Raw genomic sequence first — 26,841 nt, 5'->3', positions numbered from 1 at the left:
CTGGATGAAACCCAAAGGTACATGATGCAGCTTTACCGACCCGCCTTCGAATACCCTTCCGGCCAATTGCATGTGTAGCCAGCCTCTCAAATTATTACTGAGCGCGTAACACTGCATCATGATAGGTAGCCAGGTAAGAGGCTCATTGCAATGCGCTGTGCCAAGAGGGCTGCCGTGGCTATACTGCGACCCAACACCTTAGGCATCAGGAGAGCCTTGCTTCTCCTCTTCTTTCTATGAAAATTATTCTGTCATTTGGAAACCTCTAACTGCGGAAGTCAGTGATCGGAAGACATAAAATAGATATCTGACAGCTGTCGAGCGACTCGTCTCCGACGCAATGGACGGACTTTCCAATCCACGGAATATTGTTGATGCCATAAAACTTTCTATCAACACAGCCTCCGTTTTGTATAAATATGCCAGCGATGTCAAGAACGCCAAGTCGGATATGAAAGACCTCAGCGAGGAAATCAAAGTTCACCTTTCTATTTTGGAAAAAGCCAGGGATCTTCTAGAAAGTCAAAGCGGCCGTCTACAAGTATCCCAAGATCTGCGACCCGCTCTCGACGCGAACTACTCTGAGCTTGATAGTATCAAACTTCAGCTGGACAAGGAATTAGGAGAAACTTCCAGCGTCCGGAAGCGAATATCGAACAGACTACGATGGTCATCTCAGAAGCATAAGATTAAATATGACATTGAAAAGCTGCGAAAATCCCGAGAGGATATCGGGAGCGCTCTCAGTATTGACAACGCGTAAGCCTTCATTTATCTGCCCTAAATTTACTATGCACCTACTTACAATAATAAGCAACGCAATCATGGATATCCACGCTATCCAATCCGACGAGATCCTCTCTAAGCTCTCAGTGGTCCAAGGCGCATCTTTCGACTCCCACGCCAATGAACACGAATCTCGATGTCATCCTCTCACTCGCGTCAAGATTCTAGGAGAAATTGAAAAATGGGCTCAAGAACCGGAGGGGCGACGCATATATTGGCTCTGCGGTATGGCAGGCACCGGCAAATCTACAATTTGCAGAACGATTGCTCATCGTCTGACAAGTTCAAACATTGTAACCGCTAGTTTCTTCTTTAAAAGAGGTGACAACGATCGGGATAAGTCAACTGCTCTCTTTACTACCATTGTGAAACAACTTGTCGAATATTTGCCGAAAGAAATGGCGGCACATGTCAAGAAAGCATTGCAAGATAATCCAAGCATAGGCGGTAAAATGCTAAGCAAGCAGTTCGAGAAGCTCATATTGGAGCCATTGAAGAGCTGCAAGTCGTTGCCGCCAGTCATAGTTATCGTGCTGGATGCCCTTGACGAATGCGAGGACCAGGCCAGTGGTGCCAAAATTATCGAGCTTCTGCCAAGTGTTGAATCTATCTCATCTACGTGCTTTAAAGTCTTGGTTGCCAGCAGGCCAGAGTGTCATCTCCGAACATCTTTTGCCCAGCTAGAATGTAAGTATCGCGAAATCTTCCTTTATGAGGCACTCCATGAGGTCGCGGATGCGGATGTCCGGAATGACATCTCTATCTTCTTGGAGTCTCAACTAGGAGATATTAGAGACAAGTACAACCTTACCAATTTACCACTGCCCGCAACTTGGCCATCAGAGTCACTCATTAAAGCTCTTGTCGATATTTCGGTGCCTCTATTCATTCTGGCGGCAACTGCGTGTCGTTTTATTGGTGATAAAGGTCTCGGCATTCCTGAGACGCTGGCCCTGGAATTTCTACAACAGCATCGACAGCTTGGTAAAACGAACCACCTCTCTAGGACATATCTCCCCATACTAGAGCAATTACTTGTTAATCGGAATGGAGCTGTGCCAGAGGATCGCTCGGAAGCAGAGAAAGAAATAATTCTCGGAGGATTCCGCCGAGTTGTCGGTACAATTGTGCTTCTTGAAGCGCCTCTATCAGTCATATCACTTTCAAAATTCCTTCAAATGAACCCAGGAGATGTCAATCTACGACTCTCGGGTTTGAATTCAGTTTTAAATGTCCCCAAAGACTCCAATAGCCCGGTCAAACTATTTCATCTGTCATTTCGAGATTTCCTTGTTGGGACCGGTGATCAGGATCAGAAACATGATTTCTTGATTGATGAGCGAGAAACACATGCTAATCTAGCTCGTCAGTGTATTGCCTTGCTTTCAAGGGATTGCAATCTCAAACAGGACATCTGTGGACTTAATCACCCGGGAAAACTGAGATCCGACATTAGCCAAGACACAATCGACATTTTTTTGCCTCCACATATTCGGTACGCATGTTTGCACTGGGTCTTCCACTTGAAAGAGAGCCGGGGCCGCATACGCGTTGATGATGAGATGCACTGCTTCCTCATCAAACATCTGATTCACTGGCTTGAGGCACTCAGTCTACTGGGTCGCATTGTCGAGGGCGGAGATATGGTGGGAAATCTCTTGTCCTTGCTTGATGTAGGTGGTCTATACCAGCGTTTTTCTATCAATGTTACTTGAAAAGCCGCTGACATCTGTGTCCATTGATAGAACGATGATAGAGCATTCGGCCTCCTGCGCGATACTAAGCGGTTCATACGTGCGTATCAGCATATAATGGACGTAGCGCCACTGCAGATATACTCTTCTGCCCTGCTATTTGCGCCAAAGAGATGCGAATTTCGACGATGCTTCGAAGGAGCAATTCCAAAGTGGATAAAGCATCAACCTATTGTTCCAATGGACTGGGATCTGTGTCTTCAAACCTTGGAAGGCCACAATGAACCTGTATCCCAAGTCGTTTTATCGCCAGATTCATCACTCATAGCGTCGAGCAGCGGGAATATGGTTCTAATCTGGGGAAGTTATACCGGCAGGTGTATTCATGAAATCGACGCCTTTGATTCAAAAGCAATCTCATTCTCACGCGACTCCAGATTCTTTTACTCTGTCCTGTCGGATGGTGAAGTTGAGACGTGGGAGACAGATACATGGACCCGAAAGGCAGTCATCAAGGTGGACGGTGCAACTGGAGATACAACGATGCGAATGGCTGCCATTTCTCTTGACTGCACACTCGTCGCAGTAGCCTTTGACACGGTTGTCGAAATCCGGTCAATTTCTAAGCTCGGCGACTTCGTCAAGAGCATACAGATGCATAGATCTAATCCTAGCTACTTAACGTTTTCTCCAAACTCCGCTTATATCGCTGCACAGTTTTCTCTTCCCGACTCGCTAGAAGTTTTGCCTATCCGTGGCGGAGAGTCTAACGTGATAGAGCACTGTTTGGCTGCAGCATATTCGCCCGATTCTTCTCTTGTGGCGTTGAGTTTGGAAGGCGCCATAGATATACGCCGCGTCGATGAGCAGTCGATGAGCTTCCTTCGAATTATCTCTTTGGAAGATGGGTGCAAGGTGCACAGTCTAGCCTTCTCTCACGATGTAGCACTCTTAGCAATTGGGCTGGAGGCTAATAGATTCGGCATCTGGTTGACGGACACTGGCGAGTGCATATGGACGGCCAGTGATCATACCGATAAGATTACATCGCTTTTGTTTTCGCATGACTCTACGTTTCTTGTCTCGTCATCCCACGATGAGACATTGCGTATTTACAGCGTTAGCAAACACCCATCGTCCGAAGCTCATGAAAGACAACACATGCAAGCTGACTCCGTTACAATTTCACCCGATTCATCACTTATACTGCTAAAACCAGACATACGTCCACACAGCCCACGCAGCAGCGATGCTATCTGGCAGGTTTTGCGGGCTGACTCAGGTGTCTGTGTTGAAGAGTTCGCCTGTGAGGAATTGCAAAGCGAGCCAAGCTTCACGCAAGACTCTGCCTTGGCAGTAATTAGAGGCGGCGCGGCTGAGATTTGGCACCCTGATAGACGCCACTTCGTACAAGACCTGAATGGGCTTGGCTCGGATCCAACTGGAGTTCCTGTAGCTTGCTTCTCAGCGGATTTTACGCTGGCTGCAGGCATCCTAAAGGACAGATCTTTGCGGATTTGGCAAATCAAAACAGGTGAATGCAAACGAGAAGTCCAGTCCGCGGTGCTCGATGACTGCCAATCATGTACGCTGTGCTTCTCTCCAGACGCGTCTCGAATAGTATGTGCCCCGGAATACGGAAACAAGATTTTTGTTTGGCAGGTTGACACGGATACACCTGCACAAAGGTTTAAGCTGCCGAGAAATGATGCTTGTAACCACCTTGCCTTGTCTAACACGAAACTCGCTGTGACGCATGGTATGGAAGGTCTCAAAATATGGAGTCTTGAAACAGGTGACCTTCTACTGGAGATGGAGCACACTGGCACACAAGACATTGTCAAACTCGGTTTTTCACACGACTCGACGCTTCTAGCAACATCATCAACACGCCGGGGGATGTTTATCTGGAATGCCAACACAGGTGCCCGTGAGTGTATGATGTGGCTCAATCATTTGTTGAGGATCACCCATCTCTCCTTCGAACTCCCCGATAATTCCGAATTGCGCACCAATCTCGGCCGGATCAAGTTCAAAGATTCCGCAACATTGGGTGAAAATGCAGTTGATGTTAGGCGGTCCCGGCAATGGCAATTTGATAAGCTTAATTATAGCAACAGTGACCGGGATGATGACAGTTCCTGGATCTCATTCAATGGGGACAAACTGCTATGGCTGCCCGCAAAATCTCGAGGGGGTTGGAGAATACCGAGCGCTGTTTCAGAATCTGTGGTTGTGATTGCATCTAATCATTCTGCACCCCATGTGATTATTGGATTTAATTTGGAAAAAATCCCCAGGTGGTACCAAAATGCGCATAAATACTCTTCAAATTATATGTAGCGGATCATAAGAGAAAATGCTATAGTGCGAAGAGTGAAACTAAAGGGCGGCGGGGGCTCTATTACATGTAACTAGCCAAGCAGGCCAGAGTATATGCCGCTTTATACTGAATGATGTTACTTGGAGGCACAATGCTCATATACAGTACTCTTAGCAAATTTTACTGGTTCTATTCGGCCGCTTCAGCAATACACATGGTATGTGTCCAATCTACTGCTAAAGCATTGCGCGAGAGAAGCGAGAAAAACGAACCTCACACATGCGCATTTAGTTTCCCAAAAGAGCAGGTCATTGAAGAAATTGCTAAGCCGCAGTTGTATAATCTGGCAAATCTGGTTAATATAGATGGTTACACCAGGAGCAACACTTCCATCAGGGTTCCTTTCGCTATAGTATGCGCAACCTGTTGTTGTGTTAGTTGTGTTAGTTGCATTCCGATTCTGAAAAATCCAGTCTGCATGGCCCAAACTTGGGAAGCTAATGGCTATATCGTATACAGTCGTCTTGAATGACATTCCAGTGACGAATGTGACACCCGGAGATGCGCATTGGTCAATGATATATCCGATGTTGTCCTGTGCGTCAGAGGTGGACAAGCAAAGGAATGAGTTGGGTCATAAGACATGCAATATTGACAGCATAAGCTGTCATTGATGCATTTCCTGTTTTCTTTTGATGCCCAATGAGCAATTATGAGTTGAATATCTAGAGAAAACCCTGAACGGGGACACAAAGCCAAGATAGTAACAAGTTGGGGGTCGTTGGGGCTACGTGGGAGACTGTTCATTCACACAAGGCAGAATCAAATGTGCCGTCCAAACATGGATGCGACCATAGAATAGCAAGGGTTTTATCATTTATCCATTTCAGTAACATCATAGTCTAAGTTCTCTACTAAAATACGAGCTCTGGATAACTCGGCAAGGAAAAAGATTACATCGTAATGTGCTGACTTTTTTAGCCCAAGAAGTCAGCCTGGTTGGTATAAGTGACGTTTGTTTTTAACATCTACAGCAAATATGATTTGTTCACAAAGTAATGTAAAGATACCAATGAATACCTCTTTCAACGTGAAGATAGGAAATAACTGTCGTTGTCGTCTCAATCGAGATTGAAATCGCTGTTACTGTAGGGTAGACGCTCGTTACTATCATCGTCGCCATTCATATATACACACCATGCACAGAATAGTTGATTATCTAATAATATAGATGATATAGCTATATTTGGTTCCAGCGCAAAATGCGCATAAGCCGAAAGAGCCGCCATGGATCTCAAATGCAACACACGGAGTTGCCTCGAAGCAGCAGCCAATGCAACCTACCCAGGAACCAAAAGCACGTCATTCTGCAGCTCCATTATTGGCTGCTTGCAGATTCTCAGATTTTCACGTGCATATAATATATAAAAAGAAGTATGAGGCCTGTGAATCTAGTACAGTAAACGATGTAGTACCATGAAAGAGATTGTGGTATGCTGCTGGAAAGGCACATTTCTCCACCATGTATAGGACAATCATGAGCAACCAGGCAAATGCGTATCTTTTTTGAGTAGATCATGAATAGACATCCAAAGTGTGCATTGACACGAAACAATGACGGGATGTAGCGTCAATGCGGCTTTATAACAGAGGTAGTCATCAAACCTGTCCCCGTCTAAGCGCATATCATACTACGCTACTTGTACATACAAGGAGGGCGTGCTCTTTTGCCCTTAGATCCACCGAAGGTTTCGTAACCTATCCTCTATAAGTATACCGATCTATTTTGCGTGTTCTCAAGAGGGCGTCAAAACATTCTCACATGCCATTTCTGTATATTGGGCCGTTGCGCGCTCTTTTGACCAAGAGAATCTTTGTAGCTCGTGCTGTAGTCGATTCTCCTTGTTTTCAGCTCGCAAAAGTTCAGGGAGTATATCAGTAGTAATATTGATATCTCAATGAATGCTGTTTATGGACGGGACTTCTGCTCACTCCATGTAGGATATACGGAGGCTACCTATATTGGGTGTTAGCCTAGCAGTAGTTACATGATAAAGGTTGCCTCATTATCCCTTTACATACACCTATTAGCAGGCTTTTTGTCCAATCTAGTAGTAGCAGCACACCATGGTCGACCGTTGAGATCGGGCCTAAATCGGCTATGCGGAGGATGGTGGTTGAGTTGCATTGCTGGCTATCCATGCTTCTAGACGCTTCGTACTACCGTGCCCAGGCCGTTAATTCCACGGACATCGTATTTTCCGTTCCCAATCCGATACAACGTCGTCAAAGCGTCTTCTTCTTATCATTTCTCGTATTGGCATCTTGTAACATGTTGAAAAGGCGCCCATTGGTAAGCCGGAAGACTTGCTTCAATTTGCTCGGTATACCCTTAAACCACAATAACGCCGTAGAGCAGCCCGCTTTTTCTGGTCCTCCGCTGAGGATCTCGGTCATCTTCCATTGAGCGACAGCCAGGGTGCTTGGCGTATTCACTATTGCATCATTAGGCGTGAAAAGCGCGGCACTGCGGCAGTACCAATAAGGTCTACCTATCACATGCGATCTAACTCGGAAGCGATCTTCGAGGTTAGGATCCCTTGTCCCTGATCCTCTCAGGGTGCCTGGGGCTGGAAAAGGGTACCAGAGCTGGCTGTACTGCAAAGCTGGCGGCCGCAAGAGAGGGCTGCAAGTTGCAACCACCAGCTTTTTTTCCAATTTGCTTCCCATTTTGGGAGGTCGGTAAGGGTGTCTATTGGCTCGTGAGGCTTTTGCACTTGTGGCGTGTTGAACAGCGTCAAGACTTCAGGCTGTATGCCGACAACATTCCAGAACTTGCACGCCGCCAAGGACTTTTTGACGCTGCCACCCACACCATTATCGAGCGCTTCATCCCTCGCCTTCCATGCGTTGCCTTTGCAGTGAAATTGCAGTGGCCAGCTGGGCTTGCCGCCAGCGCCTCCGTGCTTCATGTGGCAGCTGGGCAGCCACCTACAGCCACCTTCCAGAGCGGTCTCTGCCTCCGAGTGGCGGCGTCGGGTCGGACCTAGTCTAGCCCGTTCCTGGACCGGGATCAGGATCAAGGCTGCGGGACAAGGCGTGGAGCGTGGGGTGTGCGGTGGGCGTTGGCGCGATACTGTATCTTTAAGCTTGCGAGCGGACGTAAACAACCGGTGCCGCTATCGCGACTCTCGCTGTCCGCGTCGAGGCAGCCAAGTCTGCCAAGCATTGCGGCTGTCGGCACTGATAAGGTGAAGCCAGGCACAGAGAGTTTGGCACATTTGCTTGGCGATGCGAGATGGCTGCAGTATGGGAGGTAATGGATCGGCTGTCGGCTTGGCACGCTTGGCAGCTGAGAATAATTCCCGAGTTCAACGACACTCGAAGGTATTGGCATTGTGTATGGTGAAGAAGAAGGAAAAGAGAGCAAAAATGAGAGACAGAAAAAAAAAGCAGAAGACAGCAGCAGACAGTGGTTGAGCCTCGCTGTTGGCGCGAGACGATCGCAACAAGACGGCAGCTCGTAGGATCAGGGCCTGCTTCAATAGCGATCACGTGCTTCGACCTCTGGCAGCAACCTCAGGTTCTTTTCTCGTAATAGCCATCTGGCATATCTGCTCACTCCATCGTACAGACGCTACTCCGTCTATCTACGCTACACGCCCATGGCGCTGCATGAAAACACAATCAGCGCTGCCTTTACGCTTCGGCCGGTTCCGCCTCTGCTCGCTCAGGGCCAGCTTCACGATGCAGCCAATCATGGCCATCAATACAGCACCCAAGCCGTCGCGCTCCAGATTCTATGGCTAGTCAGCCCCATGCCGAATATCCGGCTCGGACAGGGGTCCCCAAGGCTTCCGGACAGGCCTTTGGACATGCCGCTCTGGGCTTGAGCCCGCTGTAACGAACCTTTGCATGCAGTGCCCAAGATGGCAGATGGCGATTCTGGCACAAGTTCCCACGCCCAAGTGCCGGCTGCCAAGCTGATGCGGCGCCAGCCAAGAGTCCCGAGGCACCCAAGGGACCCCCGCATCGGAGCTTGTACAGGTCATCAGGCGCCTCTGATTGATGGGATAGGAGATTAACATTAACCAAAGGTTTAGACTTGATTCGTGGTCTTGGCGGTTGATCTCACTAGTCTTGTGTTTATTCAGAGCACGGCATCGATCCAGGAGAGGGTGTTGTGCCTCAACATGCGAATATGCGAGCAAGACAGTTGATAGCATGTCTTGGATGGAAACCAAACAATACCATTGTTTCTTCACCAGTGGCGGCTAACGGCGAATATCACTGCAACATCACTTGTGGAAGTTGGGCTAGGCTCATCGTCTCTCTCCGGATCAGCATCGTCGCGCTGAAGCTAGACATTTGGCGGAGCGTTGCGGGTCCAAGGCTTTCTCTGTACGGACTTGTACGGGCACGGACTGCCTACTAGGAACCTGATAGAGCAGGATCGGCGCCAAAGTGCTATGCGCATACTGTTTCGAGAGCCACTCAGCCGCTCTATCGAACTAAACATCGCCGTTAAGGCCGCACGGACTGGAACGACCCCGGATTGGAGGGGGGGCCTGACCAAAGTGGCGAGAACCATTGTTCAAAAGAGAGTCTGTGCTATGCCTCTCTGGAAGCCGCCACGTTGCGCCGGCTCGAAACAAGCAGCTCTGGCCATTGAAACTAGGCGGTGGACTTCTATCTTAGGACGGTGCAAGATACGTGATCGACAAAGGTTCCAGCGTCCGCAGGAAAGACAGGCAGAATCGGTTATGCGCACTCGGCTGGCTTCACTCTCCGGGCTAGGACACATTCCTACCCCTGGACTTAGAGGTTTCATTCGCCAGCAGCCCCGCGGCAACTTCACCAGCCTCAGTTGGCTATCAACGATGTTGGATACTGCGGCTATTCCATCATTCCGACTCCTCTTCCCATCACCGAGCCCCAGCGCGTGTGTGAAGCCCCAGGATGATGGCGCGAATTCACCTTCCTAAACCATGCTTTTGAAGCCGTCCACGATATCCAGCCATTGGCTGCATCAATGGCATCTTCAACTTCAAAGTATGGGTTGATATGCGAGTCTCGATGGATATAAAGACTCGTCGTCTTCCCCTCGATCTGTTGTTGAAGCTTCTTTCCTCATCAGCCTTCAAGACATCAAGTCCAGTCGAGTCCTGAGCAACAATCATCTCAACAAGCTTCAAAATGCAGACCTTTGGTGCTTTCCTCGTTTCTTTCCTCGCCGCTAGCGGCCTGGCTGCTGCTCTCCCCGCCGAGGGACAGCAGAAGACCATCTCCGTCCCGGTCAAGTACAACGCCAACCACGCTCCTCACGGACCTACCGAGCTCTTCAAGGCCAAGAGAAAGTTCGGCGCTCCCATCAGCGAGAACCTCAAGAACAGGGTTGCCGAGCACAAGGCTGCCAAGCTCGCCAGACGCCAGACCGGCTCTGCCCCCAACCACCCCAGCGACTCTGAGGATGATGAGTACATCACCAACGTCTCCATTGGTACTCCTGCTCAGGTCCTCCCTCTGGACTTTGACACTGGCTCTTCCGATCTGTGGGTCTTCAGCTCCGAGACTCCCTCATCTTCGGCCCGTGGCCACACCATCTACACCCCCTCCAAGTCTTCTACCTCCAAGAAGGTCTCTGGAGCCAGCTGGTCCATCACCTATGGTGACAACAGCAGCTCCAGCGGTGACGTTTACACCGACACCGTCAGCATCGGAGGCTTCTCCGTCACTGGCCAGGCCGTCGAGTCTGCCACCAAGGTCTCCAGCCAGTTTGTCCAGGATACCTCCAACTCTGGCCTCGTTGGTCTTGCCCTTGACAGCGGCAACACTGTCAAGCCCACCAAGCAGAAGACCTGGTTCTCCAACGCCTCTTCTCACCTGGCTTCGCCCGTCTTCACTGCTGACCTGAACCACCAAGCTGGTACGTAATGTCCCTTTTCTACTTAACACCACTATCAATCGATACGAGTAAGCTAACGCGAGTGAAAACAAATAGACGGCAGCTACAACTTTGGTTTCATTGACACCAGCCTCGCCTCTGGCCCCATCACCTACGTTCCCATCAGCACCGGCAACGGCTTCTGGGAGTTCACCTCCTCAAGCTATGCTATCGGCGGTGGCTCATCCAAGAAGCACTCCACTGACGGCATTGCTGACACTGGCACCACCCTGCTCCTCCTCGACGACACCATTGTCGATGCCTACTACAACCAGGTCCAGTCTGCTCAGTACGACGACTCACAGGAAGGTTACACCTTTGACTGCTCTGAGGACCTTCCCTCATTCTCCTTCGCTGTTGGAAGCTCCACCATCACCGTCCCCGGTAGCTTGATCAACTTTGCTCCCGTCGATGGCAACACTTGCTTCGGTGGTCTCCAGAGCGATGATGGCATTGGCATCAGCATCTTCGGTGACGTTGCCATCAAGGCTGCCCTGGTTGTCTTTGACCTTGGCAACAAGCGCCTGGGCTGGGCTCAGAAATAAGCAGGGAAAGAGATGAAAGAAACAAAAAGGAGGGTTGAAACGTATATGAAAGTTATGATTTGAAGAGATGGAGTTTGCATCCGGCTACACATGGCTTGTAAATACTATATCATGCTACCTATATAGTCACTAGGAGCTTTAGCACATAGCGTAGCGAAGAATATTTTCACCTAAACCCGAATCTCCACCTTTGAATATTCACCTGTGACATTGAGAGTACCTTGAATAATCCGTTCGGTGCCATCTAAATGCGCTTGTGCCTGGTTTATATACGCCACAGTGTGGCTTTCCAATTACATGTAAATAGCCGACATGTGGTCGAAAGGGCGCATGCCAAAAGGGATGCTGATCAAAGAGTACGTAAGCGCCCAACGCCCTGATTCGCTGTTCCTATCTCTTGACACGGAAGTAAGATCGCACTATGCATATTTATGGTGGGATGCGCCCTCCTAGTATCGACGCCCTTTGGCCCCTCAGTCGGAGAATTATTGGAGTTTTTGTGGCTGAGAATTAGTTTCACCGTGGGGTATTTATGGCTCTTATGTGTCCGCCTATATCGGCTTTGTTATGCTTATTGGAAGAGAAAATAAAATTAAAGATTCTTTTTTATCACTATAACTGATATCCTTGAAATAATCGACATATAAATATTATCTTGTCCTTGCTTGCCTTCATCAAGTACTACGCGAATTATAGGAGTGCCATGGCTAATCAGGAGAAGCCCCGTGTGGCGGTTCTGGGAAAAGTGCATTATCTCAGCGATGAGTACATTGAGAGCGTAAAAACTGAATTGAATCTTCATGTATGTGGCCAATTCATCAATCGACTCATCTAATTCATTGTGCAAATCACTTACATATGATGCCCTTTCAGTTTCTTGAATCTTCCAATCGGCAGCAACTCATCGAAGAACTCCCCCGTGTCATCTCCCAATCGGGCCCATTCGAAGGCCTCATTTGCCTTTCTGAGTCACACAACTTTATCCCCGTGGACGAAGAGCTGCTCTCGGCCATGGTGCCTCACTGCCGCGTGATTGCCTCCCTGTGGGCGGGATACAACGAGTTTGACGTCTCGTGGATGACGAGCCAGGGCATCTGGTTCTGCAATACTGTTGATGCGGTGGCGGAGGCCACGGCCGATATGACGATTTGGTTCATCCTGTCTGTGGTGAGGAATACTTCTGTGGCGGAGAGGCATGTGAGGGCAGGTGGATGGTATGGAGGCAGCGTGTCGACGAGGGATCCTACGGGCATGACGCTGGGGATTGTGGGGATGGGGAGCATTGGAAAGTATCTGGCGAAGAAGGCAAAAGTGTTCAACATGAAGACTAAGTATTACAACCGCAAGAGACTCAGCAAGGAAGTTGAAGAGGCATATCAGGTGGAATACTGCTCTTCGCTGGAAGAGCTGCTGTCACAAGCAGACATCGTATCGATACACTGTCCCCTCTCAGAAGCAACTCGAAAACTCATCTCCCACGAGCAATTCAAGCTCATGAAGGACGGTGCATTCCTCATCAACACGGCACGCGGGCCTATCGTGGACGAAGAAGCATTGATTGCAGCGCTGGAGAGCGGCAAAGTGGCGAGGGCGGGACTGGATGTGTTTAGTGATGAGCCGAATGTGCGTGAGTATTTCAGAACGAGCGACAAGGTGGTGTTGCAGCCGCATATGGGGGGCGCGACGGAGGAGGCGCTTTGGAGGGCGGAGAGGGAGAGTTTTGAGAATGTGCTGAGGTGGAGGAGGGAGGGGAAGCCGGTGTCGCCGGTGAATGAGGTTTAGAAGAGGTTTTACACGAATTATATTCTTTCTTTAATTAATGGCTGATTACATATATATATATATATATATATAAGAAAAAGGGGTGAAGAAGAGTGTTTGGTGTTGTTGGCTGCTGAGTTGTCTTGAGCAAGTCGCCATAAAGGGAAATTACCTAAATAGGAAACTGGGGTGAAACATACAAGACGATATATTAGCACTTCATCTGTACTTGTTTGTGTTTTTGTTAGGCGTCATGTCCGTCTCGTTGTGAAGCACAGCAAGGTCAAATACCATCGCATCATTCATTAATAAGCTCTGCTTCCCCGCGGATCATTACCGCGCATTAGGCTAATCACGCAATTGGGTCTTTTTACTTCACTTTAATCCCACCAACATCAATCAATCAGATGTAATCAGTTACTCTAATCCGATATCGAATATTTAGCAATCTTATTCTTTCTTGAACAATGGCATCCACTTCACCACTTGCAAAAAATTCCCCCATCATCATCGTCGGAGCTGGCATCTTTGGTCTCAGCACTTCCATCCATCTCGCTCAACGAGGATACACCAACATTACAGTCTTTGATAAACAGCCATATCACGAGACTCTATATTCTTACGATGCCGGCTGCGATTCGGCATCTTCAGGTCCGTTGATCAGCTTCCACCTTGACTAAATTCATCTCCTCTAACTTTTTATACACAGACATCAATAAAATTGTGCGCTCAGCGTATGGCTCTCAGACCGAATACCAAGATCTCAGCACCGAGGCTCTTTCTGCCTGGGCAGCATGGAATGAAGAACTTAAAACGAGCAGCAGTCAAGATGGGAGCGAGGATGCTCTTCCTCCTGGAATGACCCCCCACGATGCCTTCTTCATCCCCAATGGGCATCTTACTTGTAGCGATGCAGAGACACTCCCAGACTTTGAGCGAGCCACTGTTGAAAACATGGAATCTGCTGGCCATCACGGTACGCAGCTCATGAACAATGAACAACAGGATATCAAGCTTGCCTCTGACAAGGGCATGGAATATGCCCTGCAGCCCTTTGCGAAGAACGTTCTGGGCGTCTTGGACACCACCGGGGGTTTCGTCCTCGCCGACAAAGCCTGTCGCTTTGCTCTCCATAAAGCAAAGAGACTCAGTGTCCGTTTCATCCTAGGCCCTGAATCAGGACGATTCACTTCCTTTACATACCGTGCATCTACCTCAACCTCAACTTCTACTAATAATATCATCGCCGGCATCACCACAGCGGATGGCAAATCCCATCCAGCAGCCCTTACAATTCTCTGCTGCGGCGGCTGGACACCCTCACTACTCCCATCTCTCGATTCCCTCTGCGAAACGACTGCAGGCTCTGTTTTCATGCTCCGCATACCAGAATCGTCTCCTCTCCGCAAACGTTTCCACCATTCTCGCTTCCCCTCTTGGTCATTTAATATGCGTGACCATGGCGCTGAGGGCGGTCTTTACGGCTTTCCTGTTGACGAGAATGGCGTGCTCAAGATTGGATATCGTGGGACAAAGTACACGAATCCCCAAGCACAATCTGATGGCCAAGAACGTAGCGTGCCAGCGACTAAGTGGAGTGGCAGCGACACAATCACGCAAGTTCCTCAACAGGCTCACAAAGTTGTCACTAGATTCTTGGAAGAATATCTTCCCGAATTGGGAAACTCTGGCATTCACATCTCAGAAACGAGGCTGTGCTGGTATACAGACTCTTTCGATAACCATTACGTTATTGATCGCGTGCCTCTATACCAAGGCCTCATGTGCGCCACGGGTGGGAGCGGACATGCGTTCAAGTTTCTCCCCAGCATAGGCAATTGGGTGGTGGACGTGATAGAAGGCGTTGGTTTGGAGAGGCCTGCTATTAAAGCATGGAGATGGAGGTCGTTGCAAGAAGACGAAGAGCCTCTTAATAAACTGATGGAGGGCAGTCAGGGCCCGAGGTCGTTGTGGAATGTACCGTTAGTATTGGTCTGATGCAGAAAAGTAAACTCACAAGGGATATGAGATAAGATCCTTACGATATCACAACAGAGGCATCTAGTGGCAGCAATAGATATATACGTAATAAACTTGCAGCTATTTTGACAGAAAATCCAACACCCAAGCGCCATAACACGTTTTGTGCAAAATGCCTCCTCCCCAGACATTAAAAAACAAGGATATCCTTGGACTGCTCCTATAATATCGCCCTTTAGTTATTACCAATCTCCTCTTCCTGGTCCTCCCACTCGCCATCCTCCTCCTTCTGCTCGTTGACCTTGAACTCAGCATCACCAGCCAAGCCCTCGCTGTCCAGCTCATCCACATCCATATCGCTGTAGTACTCATAATCGTCCTCGTCATCATCCTCATCGTCGTCAGCCTTTCCACCCTTGTTTGCTGCCTTCTGCGCTGCCTTTGCCGCCTTCTTCTTCTCCACATTGGCCTTTTGCTCACGTCGTCGTGCATCTTTCTCCTGCGTCCGCTTCTCCCATCGCTTCTCGAGCTCCTTGATTTCTGCAGCCGACTTGTTGATGTACTCGTGCCACATGACTTTGCCCGAGCACATGCCCTCCTCGACCTTGGTCAAGCGCAGTCTCATGCGAGGTCCCAGCTCGACGAGCTTCACCACGTGTCGTTCTACGTTTCCTTCTTCGAGCTCTTCATCCTGGCCGTTCTCTGCGGCAGCAGCACGGGCCTTGGCAGACAGAACTTTTCGGGAGGCGGTCTCTTGAACTTCGACTTCGGCATCGGTGTCGACTTCGCTACCACTCGTCACGTCGGAGACGTATCCATCGCCGCCTTCGCCGCCAATCATGTAGTCTGCGATATCTTCTAGCTTCCCCAAGTTGGGCATGTGGCTTCGTCGGCTGGTCTTGGTGCCGAGGAATTGTTCAGCGGCATTGATGCGGCGCAGCTGTTTTGACACGCCAGATCGTTTAGTGGTAATGGCGTAATGTCTAAAGTTGATAATAAAGGTGCCGTCGTCTTCCTTGGACTGCTCTCGGTTCATGAGCAGCACTCTGCGAATTGATTTGATTGGTGTAGCTTGAGGGTTGATCGGGGGGAACATGGATGAGAAAACGGTGGTGGCTAATGATTCGAGGTGCTTTGGGACCTTTGACTTGGAAGTGGCATCAGGCCGAGAGAATCCGTTCATGACCAGCTGATATTCGTTAGTTTGCGACGTAATCTTCGCAGTGCAAGCAGCATTCTTACCAGAGGGGCAGAAAGAAACTCCTTTCCCATGCCCTTGGGATGTCTCTGGATCTTCTGGATATCTTTGCAGAGAGAGTACTTCTCAACTCGGAAGTTCAATGTCGGTCCTCGAGGCGCCAAAGCAACTCTCATGTTTGTATTTCCTCCTTCCGATCGCGAAAAGAGTATCAGGTGCGTCACTCCCAACGGACCGCACATGACTACATAGTCCTTCAATCGGTTGTTTCTTCGCTCCTTTAGCCGACTGGCAGTTCCGGGCTCCATGACTTTTCGCACATCCGACGCAAGCTGGCTAATGCTTGAACCGACCTCTCCAGCGCCTATTCTGATGACCATGCTCTTGGGATCGCGGGCAGAGGCATGTCCGGCCGAGTTAGGCTGGGGGTTGTTGGCCCCCATGTGGGTTCGCTTCTTGACTCTTCGTTTCGCCATGGCTTAATTGACTCTGCAGCTGATCCAAAAAATCAGCAGTTGAGATATGATGTCCAATGGAGTTATACGCTTCTTCTAGCAGAGGGAAGAAAAAAAAGTTCAGTATGCTTGGCGATAAGAGCTTATCGCTGCTGTCGCTGCCCCACCAAGACTTTTGGACACTCGCTTAAGCGCATCAAAGATTGATCCGAGTTTGGCGGGCACTAACACAATTTACTAGCTCTCGCACCAAAAGATTGCAGCAATAAAATCCGTTCGTGATAGTGACCTTGCGAACTTCATTTTGTCGACCCGACTCGGTATCTACATATTTTCCTCTCACACCCCTGCAGAGCCTCCACTTCTTGTGCATATCGAACATTTTTCGACAGGGATTGATCTTGCTGCGTCCTGATTTGCTGCTGCAAAAGCCGAGCCCAGAAAAAAGTTGCTGGACGAGCTTCATCTTTTTTGTCTCTGTTCTTGTTCCCAAAGCAAGACTTCACAGCACACGATGAACGGTTCAAAAAGACAGAAGGTGGCCAACGGTGCGCCTGCTCGGCGCGAACCAGCAGAGGCCACTGCTTCTCAGACCTCCCCCGATCCTCACACCGAAGAAGAATCTGTGACTCTCGATGTTGCGTCCACGGCGGATGCTGCAGAGGCAGAAGAGCCCAAGACGTTTAAAGAATTGGTATGTATCAGACAAGATGGATGCGCAAATTCTATCCTTCATTGATTTCATGGCTATCAGGCTTACAATATTTCCAGGGCATTGTAGATTCGTTATGCGAAGCCTGCGAATCTCTCAACTACAAAAACCCCACGTCCATCCAAGCAAAATCCATCCCCGTCGCCCTCCAAGGCCGAGACGTCATTGGCCTCGCCGAAACCGGTAGCGGAAAGACCGCTGCTTTCGCTCTTCCGATATTACAGGCGCTGCTCGAGAAGCCTCAGCCCTTTTTTGGCCTCGTCCTTGCGCCGACCCGAGAACTTGCCGCTCAGATCGGACAGTCCTTTGAAGCTCTGGGAGCCCTCATCTCGCTGCGATGTGCCGTCATTGTCGGAGGTCTGGACATGGTTCCCCAGGCTATTGCACTTGGAAAGAAACCTCATATCATTGTTGCGACACCTGGTAGACTGGTGGACCACCTGGAAAAGACAAAGGGCTTCTCTCTGCGATCCCTCAAGTACCTGGTCATGGACGAGGCCGATCGACTGCTAGACATGGACTTTGGGCCCAGTATCGACAAGATTCTCAAGTTCATCCCCCGTGAGCGCCGCACCTACCTTTTCTCAGCCACCATGAGTTCCAAGGTCGAGAGTCTCCAGAGAGCCAGTTTGCGAGATCCCGCTCGCGTCAGCGTCAGCTCAAGCAAGTACCAGACTGTCTCGACTCTACTCCAGCACTACATCTTCATACCCCATAAGCGGAAAGATACATATCTCATTTACCTTGTCAACGAATTTGCCGGAAAGTCCATGATTATCTTCACTCGCACAGTCTTTGAGGCCCAGAGGGTAGCCATCCTACTACGAACACTTGGCTTCGGCGCCATCCCGCTCCATGGACAGCTCTCACAATCCGCTCGTCTTGGTGCTCTGAACAAATTCAAGGGCGGATCCCGCGAGATCCTCGTAGCCACTGATGTCGCTGCCCGTGGTTTGGATATCCCCGCCGTCGACGTCGTGCTCAACCATGACCTGCCCCAGGACTCAAAGACTTATATCCATCGCGTTGGTCGAACAGCTCGTGCCGGTAAATCCGGTATCGCCATTAGTATTGCCACACAGTATGATCTTGAGATTTACCAGCGCATTGAGGCGGCGCTGGGCAAGGAACTGGACCAATACCCAACCGAGAGGGAGGAAGTCATGGCTTTCCAGAGCAGAGTTGACGAGGCTCTGAGAACAGTCCGCGGAGAGATGAAGGCCTTCCTGGAGAACAAGGGCAAGGGCAAGGGCAAGGACAGGGGCAAAACTGCCGGGCCCAAGAGGAGAAGAGATAACATGGACCAGGAGGAGGGCTAATTGAAAAGTTTGGATTGGAAGACAACAAAACGGCGTAATAGAAAGAGGGAATTCTAGAAGCGGTGTTTGGGTGTAATGTACCTCCTTTATGTCGAATTTTGGGAACAGATATTTTGCTCTTCTCTTTGTATCTGATAAATCTTGCTTTCATTTTCAAAAATCTCTTGGATGAAACCGCGATCCCGTTGAAAACAACACAGCATCATCATGTTGGGTTGAAACGACCCAAGGCATGTGTCACAAAAGAAGATTTACCTCTGATTTGGCTGTCTTTAAAGTATCGACCAAAGATATCATTTTTACGATCGAGTATGCATTATCAACTCTCTCATTGCCGGTCCATATCATCATTGCATAATTGATCGGCATACTCATTCTTCTCTCTCGGAATCCAGACATAGTGCACGTCCCCCTCGCGTTTCAATCTTTCATCAAGATCGGAAGCCTCCTCAATAAGATCTCGGTTCACAACCTGATAGCCCGCGGCATTGGTCCATCCGTTGTGAAGCCACTTGTTTATCCAATTTGTCATGCAATTAATCGCATATTTGGAATCCGAATAGATCGTGACACGCAGATATGGATCTGTCTCGAGCTCTTGGTACCTTTCAAGGGCCTGCTCCAGTGCTATGATGATGGCAGTGAGCTCGGCCCGCTGGTTTGTAGGCGGAGGATACGAGGGCAGTGATCGTGTCCACGCATCAACGTATGTGCCTTTTTGGTTTCTGAAAGCGGCGGCAGCGGCGCCGGTTGCCCACGGCCGTCCGTTGCCTCTACAACCCCCGTCGGTGAAGATTTCCATAATGTACACCATCCTGCCGAGCGTCAAAGAGGATGCGATATCTAATTCGGCGCTGTAAGTGGCGTTGTAAGTGATTGAGAAATGGCTAAAAGAATGGGGCAACAGTCTAACAAACAGATGCTCGGTATCTTGCAGTCGCGACTGATGATTCGGAAGTGAAGCCAACGCTCATTCACCCTTTGTGTATTCGCATTACAAACTCAGTTGCGCCGATGAAAAATAATGAATAATTTTTCAAACCCTAGGTACTCCAAAAAGGTAAATATCAATATGAAAATTGCATCCTAAACCTACGCCCACCTCCACCCAACCCAATCCAATCCATAGTAAATCCTAGAAGCCCTTTCCCTTTTTCAAAAAGCTCCTCTATCGAAAAAAGTCCTTATAATAAGTAATGGATCTCGTAGTCAGTCCTGTTTACGTCCCCATATCCACAGACTCATCCTCATTCTCCCCCGGAGTATCTGGCTCCGCCATCTCAGTATCATCGTCATGTCCCTCTTCCTCTTCCTCTTCCTCTTCGCCGCCGTCATGGATATCTTTGCTCTCATCGCCCCCATGTTCTTCCTCGCCCTCGTCAGCTTCTTCGGCTTCTTCGGCTTCATCGTCGCCATGCTCCTCATCCTCCTCGTCCTCGTCCTCTTCCTCATCACCTTCGCTTTCGCTATCAGCGTCTTCGCCGCTAGTCTCGCCGCTTTGAATAGTTCGGCCCAGGTGTGGGAACATTAGACCTGGAGGGACATCTTCTTCATAATCGTCTGGGACATCGCTGAGGTCGCTTTCGTCGGCGGAATCGACAAGACTTGGCGCCTCATCTACTTCTTCTACCTCTTCCGCCTCATCGCCCTCCTCGCCCTCCTCGCCGTCTTCGCCGTCTTCACCGTCTTCGCCTTCTTCGCCTTCTTCGCTCTCGAGCTCTTCCTTGTCCTCAATCTTGGAGTCATCGTGACGCTCAGCATCATGGCCATCCTCCTCGTAATGAGTGTCGGGCATGTCCGTGTCCTCCCCTGCCTCCTCTCTCCTAATTTGCGTTTCTGGCCCTTCTTCGTCCGTGTCGGCGTCACTAGCGCCTACATTCGGCGTCTGGCTTCCACGCTTGCCGCTTGACATGCTGCCAACTCGACTCCTGGGGTGAGCCGACTTTGGAGCTTCCATGGAGCGAGCAACAGCCTGTTCCGCTTTACGAAGAACGTCTGGTCTTCGAACTCCAACCCTGCGAGTTCGTGGCGCTGCTTCGGACTTTTCTCCTTCCAGAGGCGTTGCAGTGCCGGCAAGGCTCTCGTGCGTGCTGGGGGGGTTAAGGATGTTGCTGAGAGAACTGGTTGGCTTGTTGGCATCGGCTTGGGCCGCAGCCTCAGCCTCAAGCTTGGCCGCAATTTCCTTGGCTTGATTGCGTTCTTCGATGATCTTGCTCGGCTCTTGGCCAGGTAATGTGCCAGCCACATCCACGTAAACCTTGGAATAACAATCGTTGATCAAATCATCAATTCCAGCGGCCTTCATCAGATTGGCGTTCAGTTTCTTTAGCTCAATAGCTTCTTTCATGCAGTTAAATGCTGGTACATTCGCCTCATCGCGAGCGGCCCACTCCGTGATTCTCTCGCTTATGATTTCAAATTCTTCGGTAGACAGAGACTTGAACGCATCGTCTGTAAGATGTGGAATGTTGTGGGCCTCTCTCAGAAGCTTGAGATACGCGTTGCAGCAAGATTGCCACAGGTCGACAAAGTGATAGAAGTCGGCTCCCTTTTTCCGCAGACGGCGAAGCAGCTGTTCCAGATTTGACTTATCTGACATGATCACGAGCAGTTTTGTCATGAATCGGACGTATTGTTCAGTAAAAACGTGGTGACGGCCTGGACGTTCAGCATCGCATTTCCACACATTCATGACCATTGTCTTTGTAAACATATTCTCCTTCAAGATTGCAAAGGCTGCCTGAGCCGCCACCTTGATGTCACTAACTTGCTCCAGGCTGGCCTCGTCAAACAGGATCTTCGCATGGCGCGCCACAATCCGGTGTTGCCAGTTAGACTTATCTTTCTCCTTGAGCTTCACGAGGCTTGGGATGATGTATTCTTCCCAATCTTCGGGCTCTGTAAAAGAAGCAAAGATGTCATCGGGCTTGAACTGCACGCCAAACGGCTGCTCTGATAGCAGTTCAGCAGCTTCCTTGGCAGGAAGATCGCCTCGCATAACCAGTTTGTGTGCAATCGACACAATCTTGTAATGCGGCTCGAGGATCGGATCGCTGCTTCGAGATTTCCTCGCGTTGTAAGCCACGTTAACCGCATCCTTTAGCGCCTTGAGCAGCGTTGTCAGCTCGATTCTGCTGTGCATGTCTTTGCTATCCAGTTCTTCTTCCGGCGTCTGGTACATCTTCCAGTAGCACTTGGCCAGCATATAGGGGTTCCTAATCTATTGTTAGCACTATTGAAATCACCAGCCTAGCTTCGTTTACTCGATACTTACTTCCAGTTGCCAGGTTTACGTTCCATAGCCATTCTGAACATTTTGGCCGCAAACTTCCACACTTTGTACTCAGTCATTTGTTCATGTAAAATCCGTTTAAATGTCCCAGCTCCCATGTTTTGGATAAAGAATCGCTCCTGATCGGAATGTTGAAAGGGCTCCATAGCAAATGGTTCTCGACTAGAAGCGTACAGGCGCATTCCGAACTTATGATAGAGGTCGTGCAAGGGGTCCTCGTCTTTACCCTCAATGTCTTGATACCTTGAATGCGACAATGCAAGCGTATAGCAGTGGATAGCATTTCTCTGGAATTTGACCAATTCCGCCCGATCTTTGTTCATTTTATCGGCCGTCCACAGCACAGCTTCGTCCAAGTCATAGTCAAAGCACTCAGCCAGCCGGAACCACGATTCCCAGCTGTCGGAGCTAAACTGTAGCTGTAGTCTTAGGAAAGTCGCTCCGATTCGAAGATCGTCTGTTGCGCCTGGTGTCTGTCGTCGATTCAAGTCAACAGCTTTGAACTTGGTTAATGCTATCATCCCAAGTAGGAAAAACCAGCCGTGCTTGGCCAAGGCAGCTTCTGGTGTGTTCGTTGATACTGCATCCACTGACACCTCTCCAACCAACGCTTGATAAAGTCGGAGGGGATGAATGGGTTTCTTTACCAGTTCGGTAAAGTTGCGTAGGTTGTGAATCATCTGCGGCGTAGACTTCGGTTGGCCGATGGTCTGTTGCATATGCTCAATCGCGGCTTTGAGGTCCGACTTCAAAAGATCCTTCATCGGCATGCGGTTTGCCAGAATCATGACCTTTTCCACGAGCTGCATTGTCTGGCGCTTCTCGAGCTTCTCAGGCGGACAGCCATGGTCTTGAACTTCCCACACTCCCACTCCAAGCTTAAGTCCGTAAAGATCATAAACCACCTGCCCAAGATAGTCTTCCCAATTCTCAGTGTTTTTATTCTGGAGAAGCTCCATGCGCATGACTTTGAGGAAGATCTTGTTGGACGCTTTGCAGCATTTCCGGAGACCAATAACCTGATGAATGGCAGCAAGGAAATCTGCCAGGTCCTTTTCCGGAGCAATGGGGTTATGTAGAGGAAGGCCTGCCCTGAACATGGTGAATTGAAGACACCAAGTGCGTACTTGCATTTCTCGTAGCTTGGCGATGAGAGACTGGAAGGTGGAGTTTGAAGACGGCGCCGTCTTGAGTCCTGTCTTGATCTCATCCTCACACAAGAATGCAACGTGCAAGATGGAACTCACTTTCGCGATAGCACTGCAGCTTGATTTGAGGTGATCGTCGTCGATAATGTCAAATACAGAACTGTCATTCAAGGCCAATGTCAATGCTTGAATCAGCAACTCGTCCAGAGACTTTAGAGTCCTCATGTAGAGAAGCAGGCGGGATTCATCTGGCAGCTTGGCATACTTTTCGCTCTCCAAATCCGCCACAATAAGCTCTATACTCCTGAGAAGGCACGAAAATCTCTTTGTGGTGTATTTTATGGCTTCATAAGCGTCACCAAGTCGTGACCAGAGGAACAATCTTAACTCTGTGCTGCTGCTACGCAGAAATTTCCATAGGTCACGCATGCCTTGAGTAGCACAGTCTGATATGCGTTGCGTGCCTTTCTGCTCTTCTGAGTCAGATGATGGAGAAGCATCAGCATCCGTCGCATCATGGTCCTCTGAGGATACACAGACAGATGAAGGGTTAAGAACAGGCTCCAGAGTTTCAATAACGTGAACGGGGCTTTCCATCCCTTCCTGGAAAAGACTGAGGAAAAAGTCCATAGTAGTAAGCTTCGATATCTCTCGATCTGCGGCAGCTGGAGAAATTGTCGGCATAACTACATTGTTTGGAAGGGCCAGCGCGTCAATTTCCTCTTCCGCTAGGAAATCGCGAAGCGAGGTCCATAACAGAAGAATATGCTCTCGAACCGGGTTGTCGGACAGCGATGACACCATGACAGATGCCCATAAGAACCTGACACAGAGAGGATCCGTTGCAGGCCGGTTCATTAAGCCCACATAAGCCGATGCTATATCTAGCCATCGCTGGAGCCGATACTTGGTCTCCATACGAGTTGCATAGTCCACAGCGCTGCTAGGGTTGGTGATTCGCTCGTAAATATCGATGTAAAGTTCAAATATCATGGGGATTAGGGATTCCAATTCTGCAAGAGTTTCAGGAGAAGGATTTTCATTCAGTTCACCCGAAATGTGCCTGTATAAAGAGGAGTCGGCGGTATTCAACATCTGAACCACTGCGGTTTTCATACCGTCCGGCCACTTGAAAGAAGCGTAGCTGGAGCTTATTGTTTTCATCCACTCGAAAACAATGTCGTGGCTCGTCATCTGCTCGTGTCTCTCCTCCACCTGTTGGGCAAAATCTCTTAAGCCCTTGGCTTCATTGAAGGGAATGTTTACGGCCTGATCTTGAGATCCAGTTTTGGCATGTTCTAAAAAGGAAGAAAGCCCCAAAGTTGCCTGCTCCTTTTTATTAAGAAACACCATTGCGACATCCTCCTTGAAGTCGGTTATTAGAGTGCGCAAGTCCTTGGCTCCAGTTCGGGTAGATTTGGACGACAAACGATCTTCTGCAGCACAAAGATTCAGAATCTCATCCAGATATTCATAAGTCCCTTTGTCTTCAACGCCAATCGCCTCGAGCATATTTTTTGTCATGGTAAAAAGGTGTTGGTCAGCCTCTTGAAAGGGGCGTAGCTGATTCGCTATCAGCGTATTTGGGTCAGGGGCTTCTTCAGCAGCCTGGGCTGTTTCTGCTCTTCGGCGGACTCTCTTGCTTCTCTTTTCAGTCACATTTTCCTCATCAGCACCATCCGGTAGCCCTGCAGTCGACTGCGATCGCTTCCTGGCCGCCTGCGTTGCACTGGACTCTTTTTGCGTCGCATCGCCTTTTGTAGTATCATCGGCGACCTCAGATAATTGACTCTCTTTTGTATCCAACGGCGGTGTTGCAGATGACTTCTCTTTATCATCATTCTCATCAGTAGCTTTTTTGTCACTGTGAAAGGCGTCGTTTTCAGGTTCGTTGGTAGCGTCTGCTCGCGATTCTTCCATGTCTGTATCCCGCTTAGCTGTTTCCAAGATCAGCCTGCAGATCTCCAAAGCGCCCTTTGTATTTTCAGCACACTTCATGAGTTGAAACCCAAGGTCAGCCCATGACTCAACAGGCTTGTCAGAGGTCTGAAAGTCGCTTGACACAGAAAGGGCCTCATCGTCATTATCGGCGAGTAGAAGTTTGCTGCTATTTTGTAGCTCTGGCGGAACTAAGAGCGTCGAAGTCGGGTCAGGTAGAAATGGTATTGGGTCAACATGTTGTTTCAGAAGAGATGGCAGTTTTTTCTTCAGCCAAGGTGCCATTGCAGGATGCGACAGTGCCATTTCATCTCCAAGAAGATTCAAGTACAACTTGAGCTGCTCCCCCGCCAAGCTCTCGGCGAGAGAAGGGGGCTCAACTTCCATGACAGCCGGGTCATCATCCAGCTCTATTGCAGCTTCTAGGCAATATCTCTTGATTCTTCCGCTATTCATTGCGCCGGCAAACCTCGCCACCTTTCTCCACAGCTCTGGGTCTGAAGGGTCTTGATCCAGCGCCGCGGTCCAGCTATCGAGAACTTTATTGCCCTCGTCGCTGCGATAGTCTATCTGGAGCCTCTTACTCCATTCGGGGCTAGTCGCATGTTCGTCTTTTAATTTATCCAAGTAAAATTGCCCATGATTCTTATAGGAGAGGTAAAGCGCAAGAGCCAGGCTGGCAGCCACTCCGTCGGCGCCGCCTGCGGCCACATCGAGGCCGTCAGCAAAGGCTTCGAGTGCCGAAGTTGAGGCCTGTCCATTCGCCTGTAATTCTGTCCTCTCGTATTCGGTTTTTGCCTCTCGGTACTTGAATATTTCCGACTCGAAAAGTTCGTCGTAGGCTGCACTGGCGGCTTCGCGGGACCGCAGGCCTTGGGCGTGGAGCTTCAGCGCATTCTGAAATCGCTTGAGAGCTTCGTCGACCTGCACGAGGCATGAGCATTAGTGATATGACAGCGTGGCTCCCATATCAACTTACATGGAGCTCCTTGGTGGTGTCGATTTGCTCGTCGATGTTTTCCTCGGGCTCGAGGTTGATGGCCTGGAAGGCGGGCTGCAGCAAAGGGTCAGCTTGGCTTGGACGCCTACAAAGGAGGCAATTGAGGACACACCATGATCGCAAGCGATATGCGGGCACTGGCAGAAGCAGCATTCGCAGTCTTGTCAGATACAGGCGGGTGGATGGCGAGGCTTCATCGGGCTCTCAGCAATGACGTTTCATGCGAACCGCGTCGCGTTGAGTCGGTGCAACTGAAGCGATAAGATTGCGGCCACAGCTACAGCAATGTACGTACTTCACTCAAGGCGAGCTGTCGATTAAAGCGCCAGCGCTTACACGGCTGGAGCCACTGCTTACACGGCTGGAGCCACTGCTTCAAGCTAGCCCAGCGCTAAAGGTCACTGTAATTGAGGGAGACGGCACTCATTAGCTGACTAAGGTGCAGCGTCTCCAGCGCCAATTATAGGCACCTCAGCGCTATCGGGCTCCCAATCTCCGTGCCTTGTTTGATGGGCTCCACGTGCAGGCGCAGGGCGAGGCTGGTCATACGTGGTCAAGTATGGGCTCCGGGCCAAGGAATCCCTGTTCGAAGCTCTCAATAACAGCTCCTCCAAGCCTCGGTTTGCGCAACGACTGCTGCGCTCTTTGGCCTCGCGACTCCTTTCTGTCGCTTGCATAACTGGCTGAAGCTCAATTCCTTCACGCAAGCTCCAGCCCATTGACCTCGCAATTGCGAGCGCTTGTTT

General features: G+C 49.6%; 8 protein-coding genes across 8 annotated transcripts; 5 read left to right on the top strand and 3 right to left on the bottom strand.

The window, feature by feature from the left end:
• Positions 1–340: 340 nt before the first annotated feature.
• Positions 341–4,823, top strand: TGAM01_v205197 (hypothetical protein; the record flags this gene model as incomplete). The annotated part of the gene is made up of 3 exons (XM_024549593.1): positions 341–759; positions 815–2,459; positions 2,532–4,823. The coding sequence occupies 3 exons, from the start codon at positions 341–343 to the stop codon at positions 4,821–4,823; spliced, it is 4,356 nt and encodes a 1,451-aa protein (XP_024405626.1).
• A 2,595-nt stretch (positions 4,824–7,418) lies between these two features.
• Positions 7,419–7,775, bottom strand: TGAM01_v205196 (hypothetical protein; the record flags this gene model as incomplete). The annotated part of the gene is made up of 1 exon (XM_018803413.1): positions 7,419–7,775. One exon carries the CDS (start codon positions 7,773–7,775, stop codon positions 7,419–7,421), a length of 357 nt encoding a protein of 118 aa, XP_018663451.1.
• A 2,224-nt stretch (positions 7,776–9,999) lies between these two features.
• Positions 10,000–11,292, top strand: TGAM01_v205195 (endothiapepsin; the record flags this gene model as incomplete). The annotated part of the gene is made up of 2 exons (XM_018803414.1): positions 10,000–10,729; positions 10,805–11,292. 2 exons carry the CDS (start codon positions 10,000–10,002, stop codon positions 11,290–11,292), a joined length of 1,218 nt encoding a protein of 405 aa, XP_018663452.1.
• A 703-nt stretch (positions 11,293–11,995) lies between these two features.
• Positions 11,996–13,074, top strand: TGAM01_v205194 (hypothetical protein; the record flags this gene model as incomplete). Its single annotated transcript, XM_018803415.2, has 2 exons — positions 11,996–12,094; positions 12,166–13,074. 2 exons carry the CDS (start codon positions 11,996–11,998, stop codon positions 13,072–13,074), a joined length of 1,008 nt encoding a protein of 335 aa, XP_018663453.2.
• A 446-nt stretch (positions 13,075–13,520) lies between these two features.
• Positions 13,521–15,051, top strand: TGAM01_v205193 (hypothetical protein; the record flags this gene model as incomplete). The annotated part of the gene is made up of 2 exons (XM_018803416.1): positions 13,521–13,704; positions 13,763–15,051. The coding sequence occupies 2 exons, from the start codon at positions 13,521–13,523 to the stop codon at positions 15,049–15,051; spliced, it is 1,473 nt and encodes a 490-aa protein (XP_018663454.1).
• Positions 15,052–15,268: 217 nt separating this feature from the next.
• On the bottom strand, positions 15,269–16,707 carry TGAM01_v205192 (hypothetical protein; the record flags this gene model as incomplete). The annotated part of the gene is made up of 2 exons (XM_018803417.1): positions 15,269–16,222; positions 16,276–16,707. The coding sequence occupies 2 exons, from the start codon at positions 16,705–16,707 to the stop codon at positions 15,269–15,271; spliced, it is 1,386 nt and encodes a 461-aa protein (XP_018663455.1).
• Positions 16,708–17,200: 493 nt separating this feature from the next.
• On the top strand, positions 17,201–18,717 carry TGAM01_v205191 (ATP-dependent rRNA helicase RRP3; the record flags this gene model as incomplete). The annotated part of the gene is made up of 2 exons (XM_018803418.1): positions 17,201–17,380; positions 17,458–18,717. The coding sequence occupies 2 exons, from the start codon at positions 17,201–17,203 to the stop codon at positions 18,715–18,717; spliced, it is 1,440 nt and encodes a 479-aa protein (XP_018663456.1).
• A 1,219-nt stretch (positions 18,718–19,936) lies between these two features.
• Positions 19,937–26,772, bottom strand: TGAM01_v205190 (hypothetical protein; the record flags this gene model as incomplete). Its single annotated transcript, XM_024549592.1, has 5 exons — positions 19,937–21,932; positions 21,992–26,019; positions 26,075–26,149; positions 26,208–26,286; positions 26,531–26,772. 5 exons carry the CDS (start codon positions 26,770–26,772, stop codon positions 19,937–19,939), a joined length of 6,420 nt encoding a protein of 2,139 aa, XP_024405625.1.
• Positions 26,773–26,841: the final 69 nt, after the last annotated feature.

The sequence above is a fragment of the Trichoderma gamsii genome (genome assembly GCF_001481775.2).
Source record: "Trichoderma gamsii strain T6085 chromosome Unknown Scaffold_16.2, whole genome shotgun sequence".
NCBI classification, from domain to species: domain Eukaryota; kingdom Fungi; phylum Ascomycota; class Sordariomycetes; order Hypocreales; family Hypocreaceae; genus Trichoderma; species Trichoderma gamsii.
The sequence above is the reverse complement of the archived record's forward strand: the minus strand, read 5'-3'. Positions and strand labels throughout refer to the sequence as shown.